Source organism: Zonotrichia albicollis, chromosome 8, assembly GCF_047830755.1.
Source record: "Zonotrichia albicollis isolate bZonAlb1 chromosome 8, bZonAlb1.hap1, whole genome shotgun sequence".
In the NCBI taxonomy this organism is placed as follows: domain Eukaryota; kingdom Metazoa; phylum Chordata; class Aves; order Passeriformes; family Passerellidae; genus Zonotrichia; species Zonotrichia albicollis.
This window is the reverse complement of record NC_133826.1, coordinates 6192719-6205719: the sequence shown is the minus strand read 5'-3', so window position 1 is coordinate 6205719 and position 13001 is coordinate 6192719. Positions and strand designations below refer to the sequence as shown.

The window sequence follows — 13001 nt, the reverse complement described above, 5'->3', positions numbered from 1 at the left end:
GCCGTTTTATTTTTCTTTTTAAAAAGTTTTTTTGGCACTACATAGTTCTGTAAAGAATAGAAGTGACAAATTTTTAAACACATGAAATCCCCTTCTAATTTTATTTTTTTTTTAGAACAATATATATAAAGTCTGAAGCAACCAAAGTATGAATACAGCTAATAGAAAATAAAGAACTTAATTTTAAAAATTCTCTCTCTTTACAGTTTATCAAGATAAAACAAAACACAATTCCCCTTAAAAATAGGGTAATAAAATAGATGAAATTTGTATCACTCAGTTTTGTGATACTAGTAAAAACTATAGTTCATATCTATGTACAAATGATACAGTTTAAAAACAGTCTTAAATAATCTTGTATCTAAACATGTTGCATTAAGATTTTAAATCAGAACCTGAATTTCTTCCTCCCCTCCCCCCACCCACCCACAATCCCATCCAATTTCACTTTTTCTGTTGAATGTAATTCAGATTCAAGTGTGGGTGTCCTTGAGACAGAAGTGAGAACCGCTGGTTATTCTGCATCAGTGGACCAGCTAAAAGAAAATGGATTACAATTACTTCAACAAATCACATATTTAACAGTGCTTGGCTATATTCAGTGTACTAATCTAACTTAGAAATAAAGCCATTTACTAGACTGACACAAATGCTATCTGTACACCTAACCCATTTAATGGGACAGGGTAGAATCACTTTAATCCTATCTCCAAAATTCCCTAACACTCACAAACACATTATTTTGTTGCATTACTTCAGTTATTTAACAAAAACAATTTCAGGATTTTAAGTAAATTCGGTTTTCACTTGGAAACCCTGCTAGAGCCAATAGATTAGATTTTGAAAAAGGATTTGGTGGCCATATCTCTCATTTTACACCAGGTGACCCCCAGCAGCATGGAAGCTGCACATCCTCCAAGTCAAATTTGAGCACTGTTTCTCTGGTAGTGGAGGTCTTTTTCCTACAGCCTTTCCCCATTCTGCCAGATGCTGAACACCTTCACATTCCATAAACATCAGAGCTGAAATCAAGTCAGTCTTTTCCACTTCCCTGGTGAACTGAGCCTGACCTAACTCTGCAGTCAGTGCTGCTCTGACTGTGGATGGGCGGGACTGAACCTCCAGAAACCCCTTCCAACCTCAATGATTCTATGGTCTTGCACTTGCAAGTTTTTATCTATGTAAGTCACTCCACAAAGCAAGGTACAAAAGCCAAATAAAATGAATTACAACAAAAATTTCTTCATATTCTGAACACGCTCATGGGCCAATCATCTTAACCTCTACTGAAGCAGAGGCAGCTCCAGCTGAGCCAGCAGCAGCAAAGAGAAAGAGGCTGGAAGTGCAACAGGCTGCACACGGGCTCAGATTTCAGAATTCTATTTTAACCCTTCCCTCCCACAAAGATTTTCATTCATCCACAGAGGAAGCTGAAGTGCTGATTTGACTATAGGATTCATTAATGTTTCCAGGGATTTCCAGGATTGCTTGGCTCTTAAAGCCTTTGAGACAGTACAGAGACATGGAGCACGAGCTGTTGATGCACAGAGTGGTTCTGGTACCTTGAGGGTAGAAAGGTTTGTTCGGTGGGTAGCTGGCATTTCCCTGCTGCATGTAGTTCTGAGGCATATTGTAAGGCCACGCTCCTCGGAGGAGAGGAAAATGGGTGGGGGTCCCATGGTCCCAAGGGACAGAAGGAGGGTTCATTTTACCAAACTGTCCTTGGAAACCCTGATCTAGTTTTCAATTGAAAGGGAAAAGCACATTGCAAGTTGAAATAATTAAACAGTAAGTCACAAATACAATTTACATCTTAAATAACAGTTTGCAGGGGACTTAATGTGATCAGTCTGATGTGCTACTTTTTTTTTTAATTTAATATACATCAGTAAATACTATCACTTTAATTACTTCATTATTCACTATAATAGAATTATTGGGAAGAGAGAGGATGAATCAACATTAAAATCAAGAGCTATGACTTCACTATTTTTATGACTTTTTCATGGTGAAAAATACAAGATCTGAACAATGTTCAGAACTACTGTCTGATCCCACACAAATATCCACTATCACTGACAGAGCTGTGAGAGGAAAACTATTATCCTACTGCAAGAAATAACTCAGATTTACACTGGAATTCCACTAATACTTACATGCTTAAGAAACTTGCTATCTAGATCATGGGACTGACTTAAAAAATTATTTTTAGAGAGAAAAATATAAACTTTGGAAATAAATATACAAATTGTAAAGCTATTCCATTTACAATTCTGATATCACTGCAACATTAGGGATGAGAAATCAAGCATCCAAGGAGGCAGGATCCACAATTTGAGGCACAGCTTTTGAGTATGCATGAAAAAGAGCTGTCTTGATACTTCTAATGATCCTACTTCTAATCAGCTGTCTACTGAAAAGAAAATTTAAGTAGCTCCTTTCAAGTCAAAGTTATGTGAGCCAGGACAAAGTTCCCTCAAACTTACTGTTGTCAAATTGTCCTGAGGAGGTCTGAAACCATGCTTCAAACAGCCAGGAGACAGCTCATCTCTAATGTACATTCACCTTAATGGCATCTAAGCCAAAAAGGAAAACTGATTCCATTTCAAAGAAGAAAATTACTATGATTGGGAACTAGGAAAAGGGGTGTCATGAGGCTGGAAATTGATGGAAGATGAGGGATGGAAAAAAATACTGTGACTGATAGCACACAGAGAAGAAATTAGAATTTATGGAGCTTGTCTGAAAGAAGGCAGCAACCTTAGTAAGGACATGGGGATTGCAGGGAGCTGCTTAAAGGAAAGGCAAAGCTGGAGAAGGGGAGAGATGAGAAGATCCCAAATGGAGAGGTAGGGACAGAGCACACTGGAGACACAGAAAACACACGGGCAGAAGTTCCTGTATCCTTTAAAATATATTCCTCATAAAGCTTTAAACAGAAAATCATGTATCTCCAGCCCCTTATGTTTGACGCCCATTGGTGAATTATTCCTCATCCAAAACAGTAGATTCAGTTAAAAATCTACTGTTACTGACAATCACATTATTAGTGCAGAGAAAGGCTGGGCAGGAGATTGAGAATTTCCATCTTAGGATGAACAACTGCACCAGTACATTATATTATGCATTTATTTTTTTAAACAGGAGGACTTACACACTCAGAATAAATCAGAAGACCACCACCATGATTAATGATGTAAAAGTTAACAGTTAAAATTTAGAGGCTGCCACAGTTCATGTAGCAGAGAAAACAGAAAGGCCTTTAATCATTATATAGTGCTTTTTCTCAGCCTCAAACATAACAATGCTTGCTGTGAGGCAAGAGGCTGTTGCCCATTTGTCACATGAAAATGCAATGTCAGGAATCAACATCAAGATTATGGAAGTTAAGTGAGGCAGGACAAGCCACAGGAAAAAAACAGAATAGGTAAGATCATTATTATATTGTACTAAAGGTGAGGAGACAATATTCAACTTGCACAACTGAAATTCTGCCAGTATCTAAGTTCATGATTGCAACCTCAGCATTTGTCTAATATATTATTCAACAATGTGTTGATCTTAGAGGTCTTTTCCAACTTTAATGTTTCCATGATTGTCTCAGGAATCCATTATTTGTCAGCACATTCACAGAAATGTGAGTGATTCAAACAATGATGAGGAGGTTTCTCAGTTGAATGCAGGATTTCTCATTGTTGCACAGCCATTAATGGCAGACAGGACCAATGCCTAAAAGTTAGGGTGATCAATTCTCATTTTTTTTCCTATGAAAATGTTAAGACAGCTGAAAGTCATGATTTGGTTTCTTAAGCATCATATTTTTATCAAACAATCTCAAAGAGTTATCTGTTCCTGTAACATTTAACACTTGTACACAAAGTGTGAGAGGTTTGATACAACAGAGAAGAGTTACCTGAATTCCCCACAGTGCCATTGTTCACCAGTGAGTTTGGAGTCACAGGATTGTGCCAGTGTCCCTCATGAGAAGTGCTGGGGATTCCCATGGGCCTGGCAGCAGGCTGTGCAAAGATGATACTGGGATCATTCAAGCTTACACTGCTCTGGTTATTTGTGGTGCTGCTGCTGCCAGATCTCATAGAAAATGGAACATTTGTAGAATGAGGAGGGTTACCCGGTGCAGAGTGAATAACAGGCCCATGAATAGGCCAAGAAGTGTTGGGAAGCTGAATTTGGTGGTGATGGTGCATCTGAAGTAGTCCCAGGTTATGCAAGGTGGAATACTGACCTGGGGGAGATTGGGGAAAGTTAAACAAAGGCAGCTGGACCTGATGGGCTGGCTGTGCACCCTGCTGTGGCTGAGGAACGTGCTTAGACTGGGATATTGATTGTGGCTGAGTCTGGTTAATGGAGGCTGGCTGAGAGGAATTCTGTGGGAATTGCTGAGGTTGTGGAGAGTAAGATGACTGATGCGAATCAGACTGGAGGAAAAAAAAAAGTTATGTATTTCTGATTAGTTCACTGGCTATTTAATGGTGTTTTCTTTAATAAGCACCCACTGTATTAGACCATTTATAAACCAGCAAAGCAGTCCCCAGCAACACCCCAAGCACTGCACCCAAGTTCCTGTTGGCTTCAGTACGTGCAGTTCAACTGACACTGACTTTCACCAACAGATAATTTGGTCTGTTAATGTGGCACATCCCACCATCAGAAACACCATTCTGAGTGAATATTAGTCCCAAGCTCTTCATTAGACTCCTCACACACTTGTTCCTGATCTTTAATCAGCATCTTTCCTACCCTACTTATGTACAGCCCAGTATCTCATTAACTAATTGCCTTACTTCTAAATAGAGTGGTTCTTATTACTGCACAGTTTTTTAAGTAATTCCAAAGTAAGCTCCTAACATTTCTTTCATTTTTAAAAATCTGTTAAACAAGAAATACAAATTCCAAAAACCCAGTTTTAACCTTCATATCCTGGTGTTAGGCCATGGCTAAAGGCACAGTAATAGCAATTATTACAGCCTTTGCAGAGCTCTTCCAAAGCTTTCCCTTTCACCAGCAACAAACACAGGCATGAGGCTATTTTATCTGTTTGGAATTGCAACTGAACAAGAAGCACTTCAAGAAATGGAGTGGTTGGGAAAAGAGTCACTCAGTTTATGTGCCAACACAATGCCAGTATCTGGATTCCCCAGTCTGGTTTTAAGCACTGAGACAAGATGCTGATGGAATAGGTGTCTCCAGAGACATTCAAATGAGACAGGTACCTAAAGCAGAGAGGAGAACCCAAATCTCAGATCTCATTTTCCCCCTGAGACTGACTCCTCTCTCCACAGACTGCAGCAGCCAGCCAAGCTCCAAGGGCCTCAGCTGCTGTTGAACACCTGGAGTTAAAGGTCTCTGCAGTCACTATCCCTGACTGCTCACTGTCCATTTCAACTGGCAGTCACTTGTCTCCAGTAACAGAGGTGTCTGCAGGACTGCCCATGCCCATGCTGTGGCTCTGTGCCTGAGCAAAAGCTGGAGCCCAGAGGCTGGGATTGCTCTCTGCTGCTATTCCAACTGTGCCTGTATGAGCACCTCCTATACCTTTCTATCAAACCAGGAAGAGAAGGTAAAATCTGGGATTTGAAAGATGATCACTGGTTTAACAGTTTAAATGTTATAAAAATAAAGCACATGTATTCAAACATTCCTGCAAATATTAACCCACCACAAGCATGCAGTGAATGTGCCAGCAGCAGGACAGGAGGCATAATACACTCCAGCCTCTTGATCTGCTTCCCACTCTCTCCCTCTTACTCCATCAATACTCCCCCTTCTCATTCTTCTCCACCAATTCCTGGACAGAATATATTCACCAAGAAATCCTGGCCAAATGACAACCATGCACCACACACAGAGGCCATGACATCCAGGTGATACAAGAATGAGCACATGATGTGTCTGCCTCTGAGTGCACCCACACATCCAGCTTCAATTCCTCAGGCAGAAATATAAGGCTCCTAAAAAATATACTCCTGTGCCATGTTCAGCCCTTCACTTAGATTAGGCTGCAGTCCCTCTTTAGCAGCACACTCTAAGTCATAAAATCTCCATTACTGGAGCCAGCATTCCAATAAATGCTTGCTGATCAGTTAGCAAAGTAGCAAGCTGAACAAAGAGCATTAGTGATCAGCAGCCTTGATTACTATATTTACTTACTTGCCAGCCTCATTAGCAGGCACATACTTCTCAGACTAACAGCTTAAAATAAATTAATTTCTGCTGTACTGTCTGCTCCAAAAATATTAAATGCCAGCAGTTGTATTTGCACAAATACCCTCTGCTCCCCATCTCCACTCAGAAGATTAAACATATTTTATGTAGCTCTATGGAGACGTGAAAAAATTCTAGCACAAAACTGTCCAACATTTCCCTATTGTTCTGCTTGTGCTTCTAGTGTGCTCTGGCAGACTTTTCATTGAGTATGACTCAATGTGTCTGTACATGACAGTCCCTTAAGACAGATGTCTCAAACCACAAAAAGTCACGGTTGTCACTAACCTAAATCTCCAGCATGTTAACAATGAGCTATGCTTTATCTCCCTTAGTAACTCCAGAACACTGCCAGAATAATGAGAATTTGAAAAGCATTCTAGCTTAATCTGCCCTTTCAAAATCACAAGGTTATCTCATCTCAAACTTGACTATGAGATTTCCATACTGAAAAACCATAAATGCTCCCCAAGACACAGTGCATCATAAATCAAAGTTTCATTAACTGGCACAGTGCAACGTTGTCATTACCAAGTTGACAAAAACCCTGCAACCTGTTCCCAGCATGGCAGCTTTGCTGCAGCTCTGCTCCCTGCAGTTCCCCCAGCACTTACACATTCTGATGACTGCCTGGTGCGCAGGGGTCGCTCCACCTGCTGCTGGCCCACAGCCACCAGCTGGGAATTCACCATGCTCCGCACCAGCTGCGTGCCTGCTCGAGGAACACGAGTGTTAATAAACCCACAGGCTGACAGAATAATGAGCACAACTGGGAGTCAGCAATAGCTGAACTCTCATGTGACACAGAGGAGGTAAAGCACTTTCACCTCTCCTTTAAGTGGAAACTTTCCCCTCTACTGGCAGCAGACAACTTTAATAGGTATAGGAGCTAAACACAAAGTCTATTTTTGAGTAAAACAAAATCTAGCAGCAACAAGGCTCACATTGCCACCAGGCTGGAGCTCTGGTTTATATAGGTTTCCATATTACTGCTGTAAGCAGTGCATTTTAAATAGCAATAGTGACAGCAGAAACTTCTGGGCAAAGAAAGTAAACTAAAAAAATGACTAAAGGATAACAGAAGTATGGTTCTTCTGAAGTTCACTTATGAATGCTTCCTCTACTTTTTCAGAGGCATCCAGGGGCCAAATTTGAAAGAGTTTAAGTACTATCAGTAATTTGAAAGTTGGATTTTAGCCTAATTCACCTGTATGCTTTTTTTGAAATGCTACTGAAGGAACACCGATTTTTGCTGAAAATACATTTACTTACCTCTCACAGATGATGGAGGGTTAGCTAACATTTGAGAAACATTTGGAAGAGGAAATGCATTCAATTATTATTATTATTATTACTATTGCTACTATTATTACTATTACTACTTTGAAATGCTCCAATTGTGAGTGGAAGACAAATAATGCAATGCAATACTCTGAAGTACACTGTATTTTACTGCTGAGTACATTTTTACCACCCATGCAAAGACTGTACTTCAGGAGACATTACTCCCTTGCAGAAAAGCAACACAGACTAAAAGCTGTATTTTCAGTGCAGGATTGTTTTTTGAAGATAATTACCAAGTCTTTACATAAACCTAGAGGAAAAGGATCTCAGAGCTTTCAAATTATCCTAAGACATAAACTAACTTACCTGGCACACTATTATTTCTCTGACGGGTTTGTTTGAATTCAGGACAATCTCTCCTAACATGACCCACATCCCCACAGATGAAACACCTTTTCTCTCTTGTTTCTCTGTCATCTTCTTTCACCTCTTTTTCATCATCTTTCTCATTCTCCTTTTTCTTCAACCTGAACAATAATTTTTATTAGCAACATCACAAAACCACACACAAACACACAATCTCTGTAGAGCTGTTGTGCTGGGAATGGTTACATAACCAACAGCTGTACCAGAATAATACAAATATCTCAGGAATTCCAAAAACAGTTTAAGATTCTGGGCTGGTTAACAGCCTGTGTACACTTAATGAAGTTAGAAGCTCCCCAGGCTTGTCCAAAAGCTGTCTGACTGTGTTAGGGCAGAACTAAGCCTGCAGTTAAGGTTGCAGTTCCCACTGAGGTTGCAGCAATCCCACTGCAGTCAGAATCTACCCAAAACAAGTGAGCTGCACCTCCTTCATCCAATCTCCCCCTCACTGACAGGGCACATTTCTCTGTCACTGAGCCCAGATAGGATGTGCAAGAAAGCACTGAGGCTCTTTCAAACACTCAGTTCTAAACCAGCAGGAGAACTAGTGATCAGGAATCAAGACAAGAAGTAAAGGTCTTTTTCCACAAGGCATCTGCAGGATTGTTAAATAATAATAATAAAATTCTTATGTGAGCTGTATATACAGTCTGAGAGAGATTCTGTGTAGCTGTGCTGTAGCAGCAGTTTGTGTGAAGAGCAGATCACAACTTTTCCTAAAGCAAATATGGGGAAAGAGGTGATGGAATTCCATGTGCTTGTAGTACACAGAGCATCTGAAAGAAACAGTCCACCTGTGACCACAGGGTTCCAGTGCACTTTCATGTATCTTGAACTCTGCTGACTGAACAAAAGGCTGTAAATAAGGATTTTGTAGCAGGAAAAGACCAAGAAACCTTTGAAGAATTATGGAGCACACAACTGAACATAAGGAGCAAATAAAAGAGCCCAGATTAATTTGCATTCTAAGGGCTTCAACAGGTTTTAGAAGGAGTCAAGATAACCTAAGGCTGAGTGGGGCATTAAATAGCCAAAGCTGTAAAAAGTGAGGAGTGCACATTTTCTGTCAATTCCTACTAAACTCTCTTGGAAACACTGACCTGCATGTACCAAGACCTCCTTTTGCAGGAGTCCTGCACCCAAAATTCCTAAGTGAAATCAATGTACAAGTACAGGATCACCAAGTGATATGGTGATTCTGTAACATCATGGCACTAATATGATGTTACAGACATGCACCTCACCTATGTACAATTTACTAATCCTAGAGTTTAATAAATGAACTTTGACCTGCCTTGCAGATGGACAATATCAGATTTATGGAACCATTCAAATTCAACTGTCCTCTGAAGATGATCACTACAGGAAATCCTTTTTAACACACGATAAATTTTGCAGCCAGGTAATATGTTCTCCATCTGAATGTTTACACTACAAAAAAGATATTTTAGTGATCCAAGTTTTAAGTTAAGCTTAACTACATATTAACACACCACAGAGCGATGATTTTACTCTGTGTACCTCCATAAACACTTCAGATTTAAAGAGGTGATCAGAAACTGTTTTAAAAAAAGAAAAAATAAGATGGGAAGTTGAGAATCAGATAGGAAGCTTTGATTTTCTCTGCAATTTAGCAATTTTTCATTTCCATTACATCTTCAAATATGCAAATCCCTCATGATTTAATCTCAAAGATTTCACAATAGCTTTGTGTATTACTTACCTCCTCCTCTTTGGACAGTCTTTCATGTAGTGACCAATTTTTCCACAGACACGACAGCATCTGTCATTGGGTGCCAATTCCCCATCTGTCAATACTTTTGAGTCAAAAAAGTATTCCTATCAAAACACATCAGACAGATAAAATACATAAACCATTCACTTACAATATAAACCATTCATTTACAAGACTGAAGAATGAAAGTCAAACTGTCAGCTTTCTTTTCTTATTGCTCCCTGAGTGTTACTGCTTCTGAGGTTATATCTTCCCCTGGACAATGGCAGCTTTCTCAGAGATATGGAGCAGTTTGGGCTGAAAAGGGCTATTTGGTCTTAGGGACAGAGGCTGAATTTGCAGAACAGCTTAGCCAGGCTCCAGCCTGCTGCCCACCTTTCACCTCCCCAAAAGCTTTTCAGAGCACCATTTTTCAGCATATGATCTATTTTGGTATCTGAGTCACTGCCTGTGTGCTTTCCAAAGCAGCCAATGTCCCTTCCCAGATGACAGGATTGATCCCTTTGGACAGAACTCAGCTCAGGTGGGAAACAGATGGAGCATCTGCCACTGACCTGCATCACTCCCCTCCCTGGGATCTGCTCAGGACAGCTGCAGTTCTGATGTGTGTCAGCACAAAGGCCCAGTTTACAGCCTCTGAGCAACAAATACTGTCAAAGTACTGAAACTGAGGTACAAACTCAGAAAAAAACCCACAGATAAAGGAAGCAAATGGAAAAGAGAAGATAGGGAAGGATGAAGGGAATGAAAAGCTTTCAAAAGATTTTGAAGATCCTTTAGAAACTCAAGTTCTGTTAAAAGCCACTGGGAGAACAGTCCTGCAAATTGTTTTAGAAAATGCCTTTCTAAGTTGATCTTTAAAATACTAATTACAGTATTTTATTTGTTCACATTAAAAAAATTAGTTGTCTCTACACATCAATGACTGGACCCTCTAGCACAGAGCAGTACTTTCACCAAAATGACATTGCATGAACACATTCCTAACCCTGATGCACGACACAAATTTTAAAGGTCAACTTGTCAAAAAAAAAAAATAAAATCAATCATCATCCTTTTCCTTGTTTAAGCAGCAATCCTTACTATCTCCACCAAGTGGAAAACTAAAGAGAATGGAACATCTCTTGGATCTGTTTTCTTTATCTACAAGAAGAGCCAGTAAGGTTCTTAGAGGCGTTTCTGGGTTTTACAGCCAAATTTGCAGTTTTCTGCAATACTTTAACATCATACAGTGGAAGGTTTTATAAAAAACAAAACCTAAATTAAGCTTACTTTCCCCAAACCAGCCAGTAATAGCCACTGCCCATCCAACTACTTTCTTTTATATTCCAGGAGCTAAATGCTAAGCTATAAATTTCATGCAGACAAGGTATAATTACACATATTGTGCATATCAAATGGATAAACACATACAAGAGATTTGCATCAATTCAATGGACAAAGAAAATGAAAAAAACATACTAAAAATCCAGAGAACTTACAGCTTCTCTTCCAACAGCTGGGTAGAATGGGGTACCAAATAACTTTCTCCCATTGATAAATGCCTTCATTATGAAATTGGTCACTGTTGGAGAAAGACAAAGTTATTGGAAAAAAACAGAAAAGGCACAACTCACTGAATATTCATTCTTAGCAGACATTAATAGCTTACTTTTCCTAGAGACTCCAGCACCCAGATTATGATTCAAGTCAAAAGGATCTGCAAAAAGAAGGGAGAAAAAAAATCAGAGCTGGAACAGCATCTGGGGCTGCTGCAACAGAATTTTTCATTTTAATGCAGAGAATTCCATTTTAAATGCATTCACAGAGCAGATGATAGCAAAGCAATGCTGAAAGTTTTAAAATTGTTAGGTTAATCAACCATAATAACAGTAAGAAGAACAATTCACTGACACGTAGTAGAAGTTATCAATTTTGTGAGCTGCAGGACTTGCAAGCAACACTTCTTTTTGAAACAGTGACTGTGGTTTCCTCACATAAAGATCCTCTCAAGCAACAGAGTTTCCTACTCCTGATGAATGGAGGCTCAATTCAGCAGGAGTACCTTCAATGGCAATACACTTGGAGGTCCACTGCTTCTCAAAGGTGGTCAACAGCTTCTTCTGCCGGATGCTGATCACGTATTCCTTGAAGTCAAACTCCTCGGTGTAGAACCTCAGCAGCCCCAGCCAGAGCTCCCCAAGAGACTCAGTGTTCTTCCCCAGGGAAGGGAGACGCTTCTTCTGCATGCAGGGCAAGAAATTTATTCAGCTACAGCTATTCAGCTATTCAGCTATTTACTGCAGCACTGCTTCTCCTCAAACATCTCTCTAATTACAAGTTCGTTTACTACGAATGGTAGTAAACCAAATGGTTTCTTTTGGTTAAAGTAAGGTTAAATCATTACAGTTAAGACTAAACCTGCACTATTTTTAAAAGTAACAAGTATTTTTCCTGATTTATGTTATTTAGAAATTATTTAAAATAAACCAAGCAAAAGTAGAAATTCCTTTTAGCAAAACAGGACTCAATTGGGAAGCTGCAATATTATGGATATGGAAATTTAATTAAACAATAAAATTATTACTTTTCCTGAAAAGCAAGATTTAAATTTTAGTTAGTCTTCTGGATTTAAAATATTACCAATTCTTCCATGTCATCAAAGAAAAAGGCATTCCATCCATCCACCATTCTTTGTGGAATCTGTTTGCCATCAAATATCTGCCAGAATAGAGAATGACAGTTACTGCTCTAATTCAAACTACTTGCAGTTCTTTTGGTAAAAAAAAAATCATATAAAAATATAAATACTTTAATTTTAACAATTACTTCTTATACAGACAGAATTTCCCATTGGTAAAAAGTCTGAAAGACTTTTTGCATTGTTGCTGTACCTCTCAAAATATTTGGATGTTTCATTTTTACTTGTTCCTTGCAACTAAGAAAACATGACTGAATTATCTTGTCAAGATTCCAACATCTCTCTAGCCCACAGATTCTCTAAGGAGACTTTATGGGACTTCTATTACATTTTGACTTTAGCACAGCCAAGAGGAAATTCCACTGTTATTTAAATGCACTCTCGGGGTAGCAGTAAAATAAAAACCCCCAACCACTACTAAAGTATCAGATACTAAAGATCAGCAAGGAAGTCCATGAGTCTCAACTGCAATACTTAAGCCAATTTCCCTCTTGCACAAAGAAACCAAAAGAGGCAGAAAGGGATAATTTTCAGAGGTACTTGGGAGTTCCAGAGTGTATCCAGGAAGAGGCAGATAGCTGAATAATTATATTCTCCCCACCCATACCACGGGGGTGCAGAACATTGTTTTCCTAGTAAAATCTCCTGGTA

General features: G+C 39.3%; 1 protein-coding gene across 3 annotated transcripts in view; it reads right to left on the bottom strand.

The window, feature by feature from the left end:
- Positions 1-15: 15 nt before the first annotated feature.
- Positions 16-13001, bottom strand: part of TUT4 (terminal uridylyl transferase 4) — a 47759-nt gene continuing 34773 nt past the window's right edge. For 2 of the 3 annotated variants that reach the window (XM_074545790.1, XM_074545791.1), the window contains exons 21-30: positions 12293-12370; positions 11715-11892; positions 11322-11369; positions 11152-11234; positions 9659-9774; positions 7876-8036; positions 6840-6937; positions 3914-4439; positions 1563-1736; positions 23-536 (exon numbers count right to left, since the gene is read on the bottom strand). In XM_074545790.1, the coding sequence (XP_074401891.1) occupies positions 445-536; positions 1563-1736; positions 3914-4439; positions 6840-6937; positions 7876-8036; positions 9659-9774; positions 11152-11234; positions 11322-11369; positions 11715-11892; positions 12293-12370 (1554 nt within the window). In that variant the 3' untranslated portion in view covers positions 23-444. Of the gene's footprint in view, positions 537-1562; positions 1737-3913; positions 4440-6839; positions 6938-7875; positions 8037-9658; positions 9775-11151; positions 11235-11321; positions 11370-11714; positions 11893-12292; positions 12371-13001 lie in introns of all 3 variants that reach the window. The other variant, XM_074545792.1, reaches the window with a different exon arrangement.